Source organism: Uloborus diversus, chromosome 10 (assembly GCF_026930045.1).
Source record: "Uloborus diversus isolate 005 chromosome 10, Udiv.v.3.1, whole genome shotgun sequence".
Classification (NCBI taxonomy): domain Eukaryota; kingdom Metazoa; phylum Arthropoda; class Arachnida; order Araneae; family Uloboridae; genus Uloborus; species Uloborus diversus.
In genome coordinates, this window is record NC_072740.1 from 80,116,623 (window position 1) to 80,136,366 (window position 19,744).

At 31.5% G+C, this 19,744-nt stretch overlaps 1 protein-coding gene across 1 annotated transcript in view; it reads right to left on the minus strand.

Moving 5' to 3' along the window:
* Positions 1-19,744, minus strand: part of LOC129231200 (roquin-2-like) — a 100,921-nt gene that overhangs the window by 10,228 nt on the left and 70,949 nt on the right. Inside the window, exons 14-18 of the mRNA XM_054865448.1 lie at positions 18,516-18,760; positions 14,553-14,667; positions 11,431-11,506; positions 11,226-11,318; positions 3,783-3,911 (exon numbers count right to left, since the gene is read on the minus strand). Coding sequence (XP_054721423.1) covers positions 3,783-3,911; positions 11,226-11,318; positions 11,431-11,506; positions 14,553-14,667; positions 18,516-18,760 — 658 coding nt within the window. The remainder of the gene's footprint in view (positions 1-3,782; positions 3,912-11,225; positions 11,319-11,430; positions 11,507-14,552; positions 14,668-18,515; positions 18,761-19,744) is intronic.

Below are 19,744 nucleotides of genomic sequence, written 5' to 3' on the forward strand. Positions count from 1 at the left end.
ATAAAGGGTTTTTACATTTTGTGCCCTTAATGGAGACAAATTGGAAACATCATTCACTTTACTGACAAGCAGAATGCATCATTAGCCAAGTCTACTGATTGATTGCAGTTTAACCCTCTAATGGTCCTGGGTCATAATTAAGATATGTGAAATTTTTCCCCCATAAAAATTTTTTTTGGAGTAACTTGCGATGTAAATCAAGTGCTCTACCTTCTATCAATGCCTAGCTACCGCCCTGCACCTCTGACCATTTGATAACAAACATTTAGCATCAGAAAAATAAGTATAAAATGCTTTTTAAGCATGCTCACTAGGGTCTGATAAGATGCTCAAAACCATCAGAGAGTTAGGCATCCATATTCTTTTTTCTCTGATGTTGACTGCGCTGTGGAAGTTACAAAATGTTATGCTCTGCCTTGAGGACTATAATTCATTTATATTAAGATTCAAATGGGTATAAAATAATATAAAAGGTGAATAAGAAATGAGTTTGTATGATTCACACATAAACTTGAAACGATGAGGTATCGAATAAAATCTATTTGGAAGTGTTTGGTTATCAGAAACACAAAACTCTGCTTTGGTGTACATTAAGTCTTCAAGGTCTAACTCTGGCACACATTTTCTATGGAATGCCAAGATCCCTGAATTTTCTTTTCCCTTTTTATTTAGTGAAAAAGTTCAAAGTTTTCAACATATCACTCCTATTCTAGCTTTGGTTCATTCAGACTGATATCCTATTTCCAAAAGCAAGAACAATCCAGCTATTGCACTAACGTTCTCCCTATCAATGTCAACTTATAACGATTTTATCTTATCTTTTGGAACGAATGTCAGTAAAGGGAACTTTGAAGAACAAATATGTGCATTTTAACAACAAATGAAGAAATTGCTGTGATAAAGTGTCAAAGTTCATACACTAGAAGGAGGGAAAAAATGAAGCACTTTTTCAAGTACTTTTAAGAGTCAAAAAATATTTCTCAAGGAATTACCATAAATTTGTATACCATAAACATTTTAGGCAGATTTCATTCAATCTAAACAAATAAAAGTAAGTAGCAATATAAAAAGTATAGAAAGACAAAACAGCATTTTTTACAAGAAAAAAGTTGATAAAATATCTACTGCATCAAAATTTTTACAAAATATCTGATAAGTCAAGTTACAAAGAAGAGCAGTTCAAATGTAGTTTAGTTTTTTAAGTTTCATTTTCGAAGTATACATATTTCAAAGAATCAAAAAGCTTAGATAAATAAATTCCTTATTATAGGGCTGTGAATGCTTTGAACATTCAAAGAAGAAACCAAAATAACCAAGTTATAAAATATTCAAGGCCTGAAAATCATTTATATTAGTACGCTGAAACTTTAGTTTAGGAAAAACGAATCATCATAAGGACTTTCAGACCTTTACGTCTTCTTAGTCACTAAGTGACATTGTTTCATAGGTTAGCAGCAGAAAACTTATTATCGTTATTAATTAGTTGATTTATATATTTTGTTTAGCTAGGACTGCTCATTAACTAAATACTTTTAAGTAGTTAGCTTTTGTGCAGGAGAAGGGGGGGGGGGGGTGCCGATATATATCAGTCAATATATATCATGATATATATCACGATCTATATCCAATATTTATTTTGAAAATATCATGATATTTTGATATTTTTGATATTTATTTTTTCAACTACAGTATTTTCAATATAAAAATTATATTAACATAGCAATATTATTCATTTATTATTAAAAATAACCAAAATGTTATGTATTATATTTTTATGATGTATTAATATATTATTAATGTAACAAAGTAATATAATATTCCTTTTTTTTATTTTATATTCATAAAATTATTAGTAATGTAACAATTTAATTCGTATTAATTATTAAACATTAGTCATAAAAAATATATTATGACTGTGAACTTATGCATATTTTTATTTCTGAATCATAAGTAAAAGTAGCTAACATAAGAAAAATGAGTAAAACAGCTAAAACTAAATTAATTTCAATAAAATTGATAAAAATATAACTGAAATGTTAGATAAAACTAAGGTTTCTTTTCAATATTCATAAGTTTACATATTGTTCTAATGATATGAGAATATAAAGAGTGATTTGAGGGTGCATTTACTATTTTAAAGATTTCAGTTTGTGCTGTTTGAAAATATTGGATATATGTCAAAATATTGGATAGTTTCAAACCCGGGGGGGGGGGGGGGGTAGGGCATATTATTAGGGACACTACTTAAATTCTCACATTTTCATGTGCAAACTCACTTTTTGTTGAAATAAACCATGAACTATAAAACTTCTTTATTCTGCATTGCACCCAGTATTATCATTATTATTGTTTTTTAGAAGTGGAAACGATACCAGTCAGGGTCATTTTACAAATAAGAGAGATTATTCCAGTTTTAGTCTCCATAGTGGGGTGAATCCCCATAGTAGGTCACATTAAGTATTCTAGAATTATTTCTCCGAAAGTTATGGTGTTTGCTAATAGTCAATACTTGAGTAACACTATTAATAAAGTACTTTTGCTACAGTTTGTGAATGAATTTCAATATTGGATTTATATTATAACGTGCTATTATCAAAACTTTTTTTGAGAATAGACAAAGCTTTAGAGATATTCCTTAGAAAATGTATTGCTACTCCCCTCTACTTATACCCAGAGAGCTATTGCAAATATAACAGGTATTTTTAAGTCAGTAGTTGGACAAACCAAAATTAAAATTGACCAAAATTGGAAGCGGATCACGTAGGAAAATGTGGCAGAAAACGCATCACTACTCCTACTGACCACAGAATCAAGGATATATGTGACTCAAAAAGTGCAAAAGGAGTGTTCTTAGTTGAATTTAAAGAGTGAAGTGAATTAAATACTCTATTATTTGTAAAGGAATATTATGACAATGTAACTTAAAACTGCTTTGTTGAGTTGTTTGTTGTTCTAATACTCAACAGATTATTTTGAAATTAAAAAAAAATATTCAATCAAACCTAGATATCTTGATTATTAAAAAACAAAAAACATTTTGCCTCTGCATTTTTCATAAAAACTCGAGTGTATTTTCCATAGTTATCAGGGATTTTTTTTATTTTTTTTTTTGTCAAAACCTTGATGTGTAGAAATTTCTGCACAGAAGCAAATTTTAATTGCTGTTTTTTCCTTGGTAATTTTTAGAGTGAAACCACTTCTGGAGACATATGCTTTTACCTATTCATCCCTTTTCCAGATAAGTATAAGAATAGGGGGACTAAAGTGAGATAATAGGAGAGTAGTTATGAGAGGGTCCTGTAGTCTTTTTTAGCTTTATATCTTTCCCAGAGGTTAACTTCTCTGCACTTTTCTTTGGAACATGTGCACACTTTGAGAACATGGAGTCAATTTTTCGTGACTGACTGGTTTTAAAGGGTTCAAAAATGGGAAAGCGTGCTCTGCAGCAATCCGCAGTTTTAATTTTTACAAAATTGCTGAAGAAAAGCATAAATTGAATGTGATTGAAGATAAAATTAGAACCTTGAAGTTGGAAGTTAAAAAAAGAAAGTCAAATTTGCTACTTATTTCAAAATACTTTGTTAATTCTTATTGCAAAGTGGGCATAGCACTTATATAAATATATGTTGCATTGTGTGTAAGTGTGAGAGTAATTAGTGAAATTTCTTCAGAAAAAACCTTTATGACTCAAACACTCGACATCTCGAATTTTTTTTCTTTTCCTGAGTGATTCGAGATATTGAGGTTATACTGTATATTATTTAACCTAGGGGTAAAGTTACCTCAGAATATTTAAGGAATACATTTTCCCATGTTTGAGATGGCCATGGTGCAACAGGTGTAGGAACAATATCACTAGTAAAATTACATGACTGTCTGTAAGAAGATAATGCTGCATACTCCATAGCTCTCTAAAGAAAAAAAATCAAACTATGAAAAATATGTATAGCATGAAAAATACATCATAGAATATGTCTCCTACAAAAAAAAAAAAAAAAAAAACTTCCACATGAAGAAAGATTATAAGCAAGATTCTAAGAGGCATAATAAGCTTCTGGTTTACTCTATGTAGTTCAAAACAAAAATTATCTAGTTAGAGAGTAGAAAAAAAAATTAATCATTAAAAATTGATGATTGCTCCAAAAGTAAATTTTAGGGGGGTGGGAGGGGATCTAAACATTTTTTTTTACTGATTTTTCTATATGAAGTTGTTTTAGAATCTACTTAATTTATCCTTTGGCTAAGTTACTAAATCCAAAACTACAGCTTTGATCTATGGTCAGGACCAATTTTTGAGTCTTTGTGTCAATGTATGAAAAATAATTTTGCGTAAGAAATTGTTTCATAGATATCTAATTTCTGCAGTAAGTAGTTTATATGGCTAAAAAGTGCTCTTTCTAGGCCAGCCAGCCTTAGCTTATACATCCTTGTTGCTCTCTTCCCATACCAAATGTGGCATTCATCACCTTCATTGATTTTTAAGAAATAAGCCACCCTTCCTCTTTTTTTTTTTTTTTTAAATCAGAAGAACAGATTAAAAAGATAATGACCTCCGAGCAGAGCTCTGATTCAGACATGATGGATAGATGCCTCACCCAGCTGGTGGTACAGCCTCTTAATGGTCACTTTAGGCTGAAAAAAGGACATACAGTGCCCCCCCCCCCCCTTTGAATTGCGAATCCTCTATTTTTGCAACAATTAGTCCAGATGCATACTTCCAATTACAAAAGTGGTCAAAATGAGATGCAGAGTTACAACATTAAAGATATAAAAAAGTGAAAAATAAATAGCACAAAAATACGAAATAACTTTTTATATGGTACCCAAGTCCCCTACATTGCATTAATGAAAATCACAAGCATGAAGAAACAATTCAAACACAAAAAATTTGACAGATGTACCACCAATATTCAATGAGATATGAAATGCAGTGTTTTGTGACTTATACCACTTTGTGCTTGCATTCAAATACAGGTTTAAGAGAGAAATATAACGACTAACAAGGATTTTAAAGTATAGGTGTATAAAGAGCATGAGTTTTCAAATTGTATGGACTTTTTTTGTATGTTTTTACGTATCATAGCATAACGTTTGCATTTATTTTTCAATAGCAATGAAAAACATAAATATATTTATTTTTTTTACTTTGAGAACATATCATTCTTCTGAAAGGGACCTTCTTGAAAGATACCTTTCAATCTCATCTTCTGCACGGTCACTAAAAACTTTGAATATCTCCTTAAATTTTGGTCACAAATGTTTTTAATTTTTTATGTTGCTATTATTTTTCAATGGGGATTATTTCCCGAAATGCAATGAGGGTGATTAGAGGGCCATATAAAAAGTTAGATTTCGGACCTTCCTACTTAACTTTTCCTATCTCCAAACTTTTCATATCTTTACTCTGCATCTTATTTTGACCAATTTTGCAATTAGAAATATGCATCTAGGACTAACGATTATGAAAATAGAAGTATTGCAGGTTAAACGGGGATGTGCTGTGTATATAAAAGAGAAATTACATCACAAGAATAAGTAAAGAGATGGCCACACTCTAGGCTTTTGCTTGGCTTCAAACAAATAAGTGCTATGTTCCTATTGATTAATGTAGTGTCTCTATCTTGTTAAGAGAAAATATGAAAAAGAAAAAAAAACAGAAAAACAACAGCTAATAAATAAAAATTAAATTAAATAAAATTCAGTATATAATGCAAAGAAAAAGAAAATTTTAAACTTGCAGTTTTGTTTGCAGTTAAACAAGTCTCTCTTGCATCTCTTCTGACTTTTCGACTTTTCAATAAATGGATTTAAAAGGTGTATGTAAGCTGTTAAACATATTAATAAACTTGTTTGAAGTGCCAACTGCAAGCATTCAGATTGCATCAAAATTTCAGATTTAAAATTTAAAAAAAAAGCAGAATTTGCAGGAAGTTTATCTTCACCACTGCAGAAGCGAACCGCTTGCTTGTGAATGTTTACGGAAACCATGCTCTATAGGAGCTAACTTGCAGATATTGGGTTTAAAGCTCAAAAAGTAGTGTTTGATGTCAAGAACAAAGAATGCAATGGTGCCCCAAAAAGTCGAAAAATGAGGAACATGAGTTATTGCTTGATATTAGTATTAATTTCTAACCTTACTGACTTCAATTAATGGGTTTGAAGCAAACTATCCAAAAAAATGGCTGGAATGACACAAAAGACACGAGAAACTTGATTTTGCAGAACAACAATGCTAGGCCACATGTAGGTCAACCCATCTCAACATACCTGAAAGGGGAGAAATGGGAGGTCCTACCATAACCACAGTATTTACATAACAATGCCTCTTCAAACTAGCATTTGTTCTTGATACAGTTAGCACTTACTGGAGAGTGCTTCACCTAATATGACAACATGCAAAATTAGGTTGATGACCGAGTCCCTTCATAAGAAATGGAATTCTTCCTTCTAGGAATCTGCTTATAGCCTGAACGATGGGTAAAGATTGTTGCTTCAGGTGGAATATTTTGAAAAAACTCATTAATATTTTCAAATTCAAGCCTCATTTTATATTTACAAATAAAACAATTAAAACTTAATTCCATACAAAATACATTATTCATGGAATCGGCATGAAAAGGCAATCACAAATTTTCTTTCTTCATGTTAAGCTTTCGAGTTATCTGCAGTTGCACTCCAAACTTAACGTTTTGGGCGAGAGAAATTCTCAGTTTACTGAATAAAACTCCAAATTTTACCAAATGATAAACTACTAGCATTCACAATACCTACATCTAATGACAAAAGACATTAGGCGTCATTAAAAGAAAAACATTGCAAAATATCAATAATTTTTAATTTGCCGAATGGTCAAATAAAATCTTCTGAATGAGGTAATTTTTCGGGAGGTCACAGCAATTTCCTGTGACCTTTTTCAAGATATTAAGGTCATAGGAAGACCTTAAGAAGACCAGAAGAGAATGGCTGAGAAATATTAAGAAAAAAAAGATAAAAAATAAATAAATAAAATAAAAAGTCATTCTGAAAAACACGACACATTTTTCAATATTTCATTACTCAAGGCCTATGTTTCCAACTTAAAGTTAAAACTCCTGCTCACTTGTTTATATGCTGAATACCCAGCAATTTTGGCAAATTTTTATGCATTTCTTTAATGCCACATGTCAAACATTAAGGTTTATGTGTAATTTGTCAGTAATCTTTTAGCATTGGCTTTCTGGTGACAATATCTTATTATTTTTGAAATAGTACAAATCACATTGAGCAAGAATATGAACATATTTTTCAAGATAAATATGATCTAGATTTTTTATATTTTTATAATCACTTTTTTTATTTTCTTTCTTTCTTTTTTTTTTTTTTTTGTACTCGCCATGTGGTCAATAGGTATTATTCTCCTCCAAAAAACATAAAAATAAAACTATTTGGAGACCCATTTATGGAGCTTGTGAGCTTGCAGACTTCTGATATGCAATTAAGTTTCTGATCATTGGGGCCTTTGGAGTTCTCCAAACCTTAAATCCAGGATTTACCAATACTAAAGAAAATGCAAGCAATGTTCAGTAGCACATACATTTGTTAACATGACAAGTAAAAATTAAGGAGCAAATTACCACATGAACATTTGCAATCAATATTGAGAACTACAACAATGAATCCAACCTGTGAAAATTGGTCGATAAGATTCAGTGACAGCCAGCCAATTGATAATTTAGATTTCACTGTATTTCACTTAAATTTTAGTTGTAGAATGTTTGTACTGGTACCATGATTACTTCTTTTTTTTTTTGTCAACTCATCATTTCGTTTGATATGCATATAATTATCCAGCTAATGGTAGAATTTTGCTTTTGTACTGTAGCCTATTTGCTTTTGCTTTTAGATCTTAAAAAGGGGTAAAAGGATATGAGATAATTAATTATGAGGCTTATTAGTATAATTAACAAGTTGCTTGGACATTAGTGGTGGCTTGCACTTTCAGAGGAACTAATTGCTCTTATGCTTTTTAATGATATTTTTCAAGAAATGTAAGGGAAAATGGTACAAGCCCTAAAAGGAGATAATGAACTCATGCAGGGAACTCTAGTAAATCCTGATGCAGCTTTAAAAATATATGAATTTACATCAAATAGCATGATGAGGTTATTTAAAATCTTGAAGACACCATTAGAATCAACCCCCCCCCCCCCCCCCAATAAAAAAGGAAAACTAATAAAATGGAAAGGCAATGAATTTTACAAGAAAACTTATGCATTTGATTCTTTATTCAGATTGGGCTGCTCCCAGTCAACTCCTTCACTAATGGTGGGAAGGGGATCATGTCACAGACTGTGTCATCCGCATTTTTAGAGAAGGATGTTTTTTATGGGTTCTTTTAAGTTTTTTTGGGGGGAGCAGGGGAGGGGTCTTGCTCTTGAAAAGGGCTCTGTAGTATTTGGGGAAATGCCCAAACGCTTTTGGGAGGGGATGGGCATAGCTGATGAAGAGTTATAAATAATATAACAAAGCATGGATTGGCAGTGATGGAAAACTACGATAAATTTAATGCCAAAGACGAAGAACAGAAGCAATACTAGTTGCCATTAATGAAGTAATTTAGAAGTTAATATCTGTACTCACATTTTACTGTCCCAAAAGACAATATTCTCTAGTTCATCTTTGCAATTCTGTTAATTTACTGTGTTTCCTGGCTTCACAGATTTGATTTTAAACTGTACACAATGCTTAATAAATAAAGTTTCATCTGAAGTTAGATAAATTGTAACTTTTCCAGAAGTTAAAAAGTTTCTAGCTGCAGTAGTGACACTCAAAATGGCATAAAAATCTAAAAAAATTACAGTAATTATATTTCAAAGATTTGAACAAAAGCACAGGGTGCCCCAAAAAAATTTACAACTTTTTTTAAACCCTCATATAAGGTCCACCTTACTGTGGATATTTCTAATGAAAGAGAAGTGTGCATTTATATTTAAAATTTCATGGGACTAAAACGATACATTTATATATGCAATGTTGCATGAAATGTTAATTTTAATTTACAATTTAGAGTTCCTGGTACTGCTTTACTTGGGCAAGCAATAGAGGGGATCAAACGGTTCTGGCGAGGCTGCAAAGTGGACAGACACAAGCACAATGACAGGTGGCAGGTCTTAAAGTTTACCCTTCATGTCCAAAATGCAATATGAATTAAGCCGCTCCTGCCCATATTTTTTCCTGCATCAGCTGTGATCTTCTGTTGTTTTGGGGGGATTGAAAACACACGGGTTTATAGACTCGGTCTCAATGTTTCAGTCTGCCAAGTGGGATAAGAAACAAATAACACAACTTAGAGTGTCCATTAGTATTTTGTTAAAAGCTCTTTATTTTGCATGCAGTATTAATTTTACATTGAGAACACAGATTTAGGCCTAGTTTTTAGCAGTATAAGCTTGTTCTTGCCCAATTAATTAGGATTATAGAGACTGGACTATACATCTAGCAGAAAAAAATACCGTTCTTTTATTGTTTGATTCTTATACACTAAGGTGACAAAAGTCATGGGATAGCAATATGAAAACAAACAGATGGTAATAGCATCACATAGAAAATGTATACACGGGCAGTTCATTGGTAGGGATTTCATTTGTACTCAATTGTATCATTTGAAAAGTTTTCTAACCTGATTATGACTGTATAACAGGAATTGACAGACTTTGAACCTAGATTGGTAGTTGGGCTTAGAGCGGTGGGATATTCCATGTCAGAATTCATTGAGGTATTCAACATTCTCAGTGTTAAAAGAAAGTCGAAAAATACCTATTTTCAGGTATAACCCCCCATCTTGAACAACACACTCGTGGACCACATGTACTTAATGACCAATATTAGTGATGTGTGCGTAGAATTTTCAGAGTTAATAGACATGTCACATTGCATAAAATAATCCCCAGAATCAATGTGTGGCTTACGACAGACACGTCTGTCACAACAGGGCAGCAAAATCTGGCTCTTATGGATTATGGCAACAAAAGACCAACTGCAGTGCCTTCGAAGCCAGCTCAACATCGCCTGTAAAATTTATCTTGGCCTTGTCAGAATATTGGATGGAACATTGACAACTGGAAAACCACAGCTTGGTCAGTGAAGTCAGGATTTCAGTTGATAAGACCTGATGGTGTGGCTTGAGTGTGTTGCAGAGCCTATGAAATCATGAACAGAAATTGCCACTGAGGCATTGTGTAGCATAGTGTTGACTCCATAAAGGTGTGATCTACTTTCACATGGAATGGAGTAGGTCCAGTGGTCCAACAGAGCCTATGACTGACTGAAAATAGTTATCTCAGCTAATTTCAGATCACTTGCAGCAATTCATGGTTTTCAACTATGCAAAAAAAAAAAAGAATGATAGAATTTTTAGGGAGGGCAATGCACTGTCTAAGAGCTACTAACAGTTCCAATTGGCTAGAAAAATGTTCTGGACAGTTACAGAAAATGATTTGGCTCCCAAGATCATCCAACATAAGTTCCATCACTCATTTACGGGATATAATCGAGAGATTAACTCGTGCAAAAAATCTTGCAACAGCAACACATTTCTAATTATGTACGTCTATAGCAACAGCATTGCTTATTATTTTTGCAGAGAACTTCTAACAACTTATTGAGTCTTTACCACATCAATATGTTGCATTTATCTGAGTAAAGAGGTCAGACACTATATTAAGTGGTATCCCATGACTTATGTCACCACAGCGTGTTAAGTACACTTAAGAAAAGTATTGTGCCACACATAAACTTTATTTTATTTTATTTATTTATTTATTTATTTTTTACTTCAAGTAAAAAGAAAAAATATTTTTGTTAGTTGGAAAACATCAACAGCAAAAAGGGGGATTTTAGCACCCACAGACAAAAGAAGAAGTTAAATAAATGAAGAACATAATGCTACAAGTGTTGAAAAAGTATTAATGACACCAAGTTTTTTTTCTTCCAAATGACATGAAATATAAATATATTCAAAAAGAACAGAACAAAAAACTGAAAGAATTTAAATAAATTCAAGCTAAGAATATTTTTTAAAATGTAATAATGACCTTCTACACATTGATGTGTGCTTTACCATAAAGATATTCGCTTCCAACACTATTGCCACTAACACATTTGTAGTCAAACAAACAATAGAAAAGCATATACAGCAATTTCGTTAAATCTTCCCAATTTTAAAGAAAATTTTTAAACATGCTTACTTTAGAAAGTTCTTGCATTGCTTCATCCATTACAAAAAGTTCTTCTTTGCTAGAATGAGCATCAGGTTTTTCTGCCGGCAGCAGCTCTTGAGCCTTAAAAATAGTTAAAATTCTATAATAATAAAAACTGGTAGAAATCAAAAAATTACTTTAAATGAAAAAAAAAAAATCTTTAAAAGCAGAGGTAAAAATATTTTTGGCAGACCTGAACATGATGAAAACTGTCATCAAAGTACTCATGATTATACTTGGTTCTCTTTTGCCCAAAGCCTCTCTCGTAACTAAAAAAAATGAAAGGAATGCATCTTTTTTTTTTTTTTAATCAACAAGGAAAAGAAACATATGTATTAAGAAAACAATGATTGGTAAAGGCTAATGTAATACAGTAGACATTCTTCCCAGAAATGTTTTGTATTGGAATTCAAAATATTTTGCTGTTGCGTGTAGTTGGTGCATTGCTAAGTTATGCATCATAGTTCCACTAAAAGTGTTGCAGTCGTTGGCAATTGAAACTTTAAAGCTTTTTTCCATTTTGTACTTGGGATAATATCAACATATTGTATAAGTATCTTAATACAGTGTAACGTACTTGGGCAATAATGCTTTGTTAAAATTTTGGTTCTCATTTGAAAACTTTTAATCTTCCAGCAGGTATGCATAGCTGAGAGATTTATTAAGAGGTAATTTTGCTTTATAGCTTTATGCCAAATAGGTCTAAGAATGTCTGACTTTAGCTATTCTTCCTCCTACCTTAAACTTACTTTTAGTCATCATTGGAACATTTCTAGCATCAGTAGCAGTCTGCACTGAAGCAATAAGCTTTTTTTTTTTTTTTTTTGCATTTGATTCTGTATTTATATTGTTATTCCAGGATTAAATATTACTCAAGTGTTAGGAATGGCCCCTAGAAACTTTTAAAAGGTGCTTCAATGTAATATAAACTTCATAAAAAATATATAACATCAAATGAGGCAGTGAGAAGCAAAGGTCTGTAAGTTGACATTTTCAAGTTTTGAGTGAAACGCATTTGAAGATAAGGTCCTAGGTAGGCTTTCATTGAAATTTTTATCAAAATATATAGCAGCACCTACCAGTACTAGTACTGTCTCTTTCCCCAAGACAGAGGAGAGGTTCACCTACCATTTGTACTGGTTATGTCCCAATTTTAAATTTTATCACTTACATCCCTTTGCTTCTCACTGCCTCAAATGTAACAAGAGCTTACTTAACAGTTATGCATATCTCTCAAATACACTGCTTCTATTTTAACACTTAACTCAACTAAACATAAAATTTACCGCAACTCATAGACCAAAATGAAAACTGCACTTGACTCATGAGGTTCAGCAGCGAAATAAGCCAAAACTTGATACGGAATAGTGATTGAAGAAATATGCTTAACCTTTCATGTTGGTAAAGAGGCTGTCCCCCCCCCCCCCCCTGGAAAGTTAAGAATGTGGATTCATTAACTGGAGGCATAAAGTAAACTTATTCTTGCAAACTACTGTTGTTGTTTTTGTTCACCTTTCAAGGGTTGATTCAAGCCTAGTACAGAATGAAAAAATAAATTTAATATAAAAAAGTGCTAAGTGAAAAAAGTTTTAGATAAGAATGTTATATTTAATTTTCTAAAATGCATCAATTTCGAAAAACCAATTTATTATTTCTTTTTTGGGAGTAACTAAATGCATAAATGCTTAAAAGAAATAAACTGTAAGAGAAAAATTGATTGTGTAATCATCATCAACAAAAAAAAAAAAAGATGGAGCATTTCTTTTATGCAGTCAAATTCAACATGCTAAAAACATAAGCTTTAGCTTTTACAGGGTTTAACCAAGAAAACCCAGTTTAATAAAAAAAACATATTTTAAGAAATAAGAAATCTTTTTACACAGTCCAAACAAAAGAACATAAATTCATTACAACATAAAGATGTACATATTAAATAGCATGGCATTTTCCCAAACACATGAAACTCCATTCAGTATGAAATGAACTATTGTACACTGCTTAAAACGAGAAAGAAAAGATGGAAGTTTGAGGGTTCAGGCTTTAAATCCATGATGAATGAATTCTTTCAAGCTAATATCTGTTCTCTTCAATTTACAGAAACAATACCATAGATTTTTGTCACAACACTTGTCAATACGATGAACTACCTCAAAACTCAAGTACATTTTCAGGGCTAGATTTAGCTAGCCCTGGGTAATTAGTTGTGTAAGTGTTTCTGGGTGAAAAAATTTTGTACTTATGGGGACCTCAGTTGAAAAGATAAAATTCAAGAACTTTCTAGAATCATAAGAAAGTTACTTCACTTCCTTCTTCTCAAGTCCTTATTAGGTAAGGAGCTTTCAAAATTTAAACTGTTATAATTCACTTGGTAATTAAAAATCCTTGAAAACTTCTCAGCACCAGACATTATTGTGGCTACACTTTTGTAAGAATTACTTTATCTGTAAGCGCTCCCAGAAAAAAAATCACTTGGCATGAACAAGGAATATAAAATATGTTCAATATCTTGGTGCATAAGTTAAAAGAATTTCAATTAAAATTTTTGGGGCAAACTTCAGTTTAAAAGAATTAGATACCTTATGAATCATGCTACTGATCATTCAGTAAGAAACTTACACTGCAAATTTTAAAAAATCCAGAAAAAAACATTTTTGAGATAGCATTTCAACTTTGTAGAATGAAAAAATAGTTGATTATAATAGTCATAATTTATGAATACAGTGACAAAGCTAACAGTTAGACAAGTAACAAAAAACACTATTTCTGCAATATATATTTGTATGCACTACACTTTCTACGAAGACTGAATATTAAATTACACTGATTTTTATTGCTCAAAAGAACAATTACTTCTAATATAATTTCGAATAATTCTAACTTCTTACTTTTAGTAATTCTAATCACTTTTAGTAATGACTTGTCAATGATATCAATGAAAAACTCACCAATGAGGCTTTCAACAATGCATACAATCTTATTATATGAGACAATATGACTGGGAAACCAATGTGAATTATTCTGTAATCAGTTTCGGCAGAAAATCTTTTAACAAATACTTATTATAAATTTGAAGCATAAACAGAACAAAATAGCCATTTTCCTCCCATTAAAATAAAAAATAGTACTCCCATGATGAAAAAATAAAGAGTCAAACTCACATTTTGAAACTAATTTTTACAGATTTCAAATAAATTATCAGAACAAAATGTTTGCAATCCTTAAATTCTTATTGAAAAGGGCAAGTATGTGTTTTTGTACTGTGTGGTTAAGGAAAAGCAAAGTAGTAAGTAAATGATTAGATATCAAACATTATACCTGAGACTATAGTCATCACTGTATGAGTAAGCTTCATAATCAACAGCAGTTGGCACAAAGCAGTTGGCAAAAGGGAAATATTGCTTGGGAACAAATGGTGGTGGAACAGAAAAATCTGAGTTGTAAATGGAGAAGAAATGAGTATTATATCAAAAATTAGATAATTAACAAACATTATAGTTCATGATATATATATATATTCTTCAGTTTTTGAAACACAATGAATGGAAGGGCAGAGTATTAAAAAAGCGTAAATACTAGATACACTGAGGGAGAGGGCATGATATTGAACTAACAACTTGCAACTCTTTAATAATCAAGAAATAATACCAAAGGTTTTAAACATGTTTAAAAAAATAGAAAGCAAGAAATTACACACAAAAAAGTGAAACCTAAAACAAAATGTGAGAAAACTACTATCTTATCCTTCTTAAATGAATTTAATTGTTTAAGTCTACTTTTTAAACATCATAATCAAACACTTATGGTGTGAGCACTCTAGAATCCTCTGTTTTTTTTTTTTTTTTCAAATTTGTAACAATAACCTTTATTTTTAACTTACTGAAACCATACTAAAATTTTAAAACCAAGAAAAACATTCAAAATAAAACTAACGCTGTAATTCAATTTTAATTTTGTGATACTAAAGAGAATAATTTTTACAATATTGTGCAAAGATTTTTATTTGACAAATGCTATTCATTGCTGAAAATTTTCTGAGCTTGTATGAGATTAACATCAGAGCTTACTTAACTGACTTAACTACTTAGAGACTACAGATAAATATTTAAATACAAATTTTTCAATTTCAGTAACAATATAAACAAAATGAGACTTAAATAGAAACAAAGTAAAACTGGTGGAATGTTTCTCTAAATGTGACTTAAAAATCCCCCCCCCCCCCAATTAGCGTGAGTGCTCTCTTGTGTTCCCATATTCAGTGAACATATTTCATTTTCACTGAATGAAACATTGATATTTGCCACATAGAATGGGAGAGTAGAAAGAGTAGTTTTTACCTCTCTGATCATATCTGATTTACAGTACTGATGACAGGTTTATTTCAGTGCAGTATTTTGAAAAAGTTAGAGAAAGTGCAAACAAGAGCTGCTTGCAGTATCACAGGCATGAGAAATGGCTGTGCAAGAGCTTGATATTATTTGAACATAATTTTTGATCCTTGATTTTAGTGAAATCAAACTCCTGTAATTGGGCAACCTGGTCCAAAAACATAAAAATGGTTTTGATTGAATGGGATTCATGAGACTTCATTCAAATTGAGTTTGGGGGGGGGGAGAGAGACATGTCTTCAAATGTGAAAAAGCAAAGAGACCAGGCTGTGGCCATAATTTAGTTGAATGTGGAGGAAGTCTCAAACAAATCCTAGATTACATTCCTAACCTATTAGAGGTCTTGAATCTTTGAAATTAAATGCTGAACCCCATTTTTAGCATGCCAGAAAAAGTTCTTTTCATGAAGGATATTCAAATTAAAACTATAAGTATGTTTGTAGCATTACTGAGATAGATGAAATGAAACACAGAACCTAAAATGTTTTCAATTGATCAGAAGTTTAGAGCAAATCTTTTGGAACATTGATCAATCAATATTTAGGTGGGAAGAGAGAAAATTTAATTTCTTAAATGTTTTGACTCATTATGGAAGAGAGAAAATTTGTTGGTAATGAACATTTTGGACATCATAAGAATTCAGGCATTTATGTTTTTCTGTCCAAAGCAGGATCTCTGCTAAAAGGAAGTAGGGGAATTTCAGTTAAAAAAATAAGCTAAGAACGTTGATTTTTGGTTAATTTCATGTAACTTTGCGGCTTATGTGTGAACTGCAAAAAAATGTAAATATGTATTGGAACAAAAAATTTTAACGTTTGGATTTTTATAAAAATGTTTGAAATGTTGTAATTATTTACCCATTTTTCAAACTTTGCTGCCAATGCGTGATCTGAACACATAAATATTATTTTTTAAAATTATTTTCCCATGTTTAAGATGGTTATACACAACTTTATTTTGCTATTAGAAGTTACGTCTCGAAAATATCCTTCATTCGGCCCTACTACACAACGTCTTTTAATTGCATATTTCAAATTTATATGCAATTAGTGGTTAATTTATAACACACCAAGCATCTAAAATGCATCATATGTGACAAATTATTACATAATTATTTCAGGTTAATACTGCTTCAACAGTATTTTAACCTTTTGACAAAATTTATTAAAAATGTTAAAAAATAAAAGTAAATTGCCAAAACTTCAATTGGTCATCTCATGTCAAATCGCCTAATGCCGTGCGCTGTTATGTCTCTTATTTTATTCATTATTTTTTTACGAATAGCTATCTATGCGACAAGCCCAAATTCCTTTTTTACTGATATTTTGAATAAAAATTATGCATTGGAGACACTGTATTGGCATGATTTTAGAAAAATCTCTCTAATTTCTTTATTTTTCAACCAATTAAGCTGAATTTGGTGTCAATTTGAAGCTAATAATTTTCTCTTTCAGTGCAAATAAAAGAAAGTATTAGGTGAAGAATTGGGTGTAGCCACAGAATACTTTCACAGAAAACTTTCTGTTGTTTACACTGAAAGAGAAAAGTATTAGATTGAAATTGATACCAAATTCAACTTAATTGGTTGAAAAATAAAGAAATTAGAAAGAGTTTTCTAAATTCATGCTGAAACAATGACTCTGAAAAAATGAACAAAAATTGAATTTTTGAAAAAAATCTCCAAAGTGTAATTTTCAATCAAAAAATCTAAAAAAATTGATTTGAGCTTGTCATAGATATCTATCTTCAAGCATAAATGCATATTACAATCAACTAATACATCTCACTAATCGAGATGGCAAAGGATGTGGCATTTTCTTCAATGGTTCTGTCATTCAATGTAAAACAATAAAATATTTCCAAATTGGACTAATGCATAAAATATGTACCTTTTTAGAATAGAATAAAAAGAAAATACTGATGTTAATATGTTAGCAGTGGTTTTCAACCCTTTCACTACGGAGGACCACTAGATACCCTTTTGAATCCAAAGCAGGCCATATACAACAGAAATAATATTTTCACAACAATTATACTAGGGGAAATGAGATGAATCCAAAAGCTTTCTATAATAAATTTAAATACAACTATAAAAATGATATAGATTAATTTTTATGATGGCAGACCACATGAAAATTGCTCATAGACCATTAGTAGTTCATGGACCGCAGGTTGAAAATCTCCATGTTAAAGAATATTATATTAATGTCTGCAAAAAATCCTGCTAGTATCAGTGATACTGACATTAGATGAAAATTAACACATACCTGCCAACATCTACTGGGGAAAAAATTCAGTAGATGATTACGATGGATTTTTCCATTGTTATTTAAGGTAGAATAGGATATTTTAATATGCTTCTTAGTACAACCAAATGTTCCTTACATCATATACATAATCAAGAGAAATGATTAAAATCCAGAAATCTCCCAGAAAAACCAGTAGAGTTGGCAGGTATGTTAACATTGAATTCATAATGACTAAAACATAAACAGCAGAAAGAAATTTCAAAAGGTACGCAATACATATTGATAATGCAAAGAAAAATATTAAGCTATTGTTTCTCTGTTTGCTTATTCATTTTTCGAATGCATCATCCGTTCTAACAGTAATAATATAAACAAATATATAAGTGATTTCTTGCACTCACTTTGTATGGTTTCATCTGCATCCATTTATCAGCAGCAACTACTAGAGATTGCATCTCTTTAAATTGAAGTAATTGTTAATTTTACTTTCCAATTGAAACATTTGTTTTGACTTACAAAACTACTGAACATTTATTTGAATTTTCAGCTCATCTGCCATCCTATCATTATATGAAAAATTAAAAGAGGATAAGAAAAATAAGCATATGCTATACAATGATATCAATTAATGTTTAAAAACTTACTTGGAAAATCTTTAGGAGGGTATGAGGGGTTTAATGAAGCTGAGGGTACAGGATGATGTACAACAGATGTTGAATTAGTTAATCCACTCATCTGAGAAACAGTATTTACTCCTATAGGATGCTGGCCACAAATTGATCTTTTAGAACCTCTTGATATTGGACCATATTTTGAAGCTAAGGGAGGATCAAATGGTATGAATTCATCTTTCTCTGATGGGCAGAATAGGCTGCTGCTCAAGCGATTCCTGGGATGAAAATATCACTAAATGTTATTTCGTGAGATTTTATATCGTACTTTTCGTATTTTTTACCTATTTAATGAATTACATTTAAAAAACAATCCGAATGAGTGATTTTTTTTTATGTTCATTCAATAAATTTAACTTCAAGATATGTACATTGAATTTTGAATTGAATTGAATTGAATTTGAATAAATTGAATAAATTAAATTTAAAAAGTGGTTAGCAACAAAAAATTTTAAGTGAATTAGTCTTAAACACGATGCAGCAAGAAAATGATAAGCTCAAAAGAAATAATAACAATAGGATAAGTAAAGCACAAGTTATGTACAGTAAGGTGGAGTGAAAAAAACTGAAATTGAGGAATATGTAAAGCTTATGTGCGGAAAAGTTGCCTCTTACCAAGCCTATTTATCATACATAATTTCAGCTAAATCAAAGAATGTCTTTAACTACCCATTTGGCATTCAATTTTAAGTTTTTAGCAAGATTTTTCACCAAACTGGCAAAAATAAAATGAAGAAATATAAATATCTCTCACTTGAAACTACGAATGGTTGAAATTAAACTCCAGAGAAGTAAATACGAGGGCTATCCAGAAAGTAGATTACGTTTTCGTCTGTGTCTGCTAGGGGCGGGGCTAGCGCGGCCATCTTGGGGTCAAAGCGTTGCGCAGCTCAGTCTGCATCTAGCCGTGCTAGTGAGAGGTTCGTGCTGTGTTCGTTCAGATACTGTGACGGTTTGAAATGTCTGCGTTAATTGAAAATCCCGCGAGCTGCGAGGTGCGCGCAGTAATAAGGTTTCTGACTGCAAAAAACTGTAAACCGATAGAAATCTATCGGCAGCTTTGTGAAGTGTATGGAGACAACATTATCACTGAAGGTGGAGTGCGTCAGTGGGTCATAAGATTTAAAAATGGCCGAACCAATGTTCACGACGAAGATCGAAGTGGGAGACCCAGCATAGTGAACGCCGAACTTCTCGAAAAA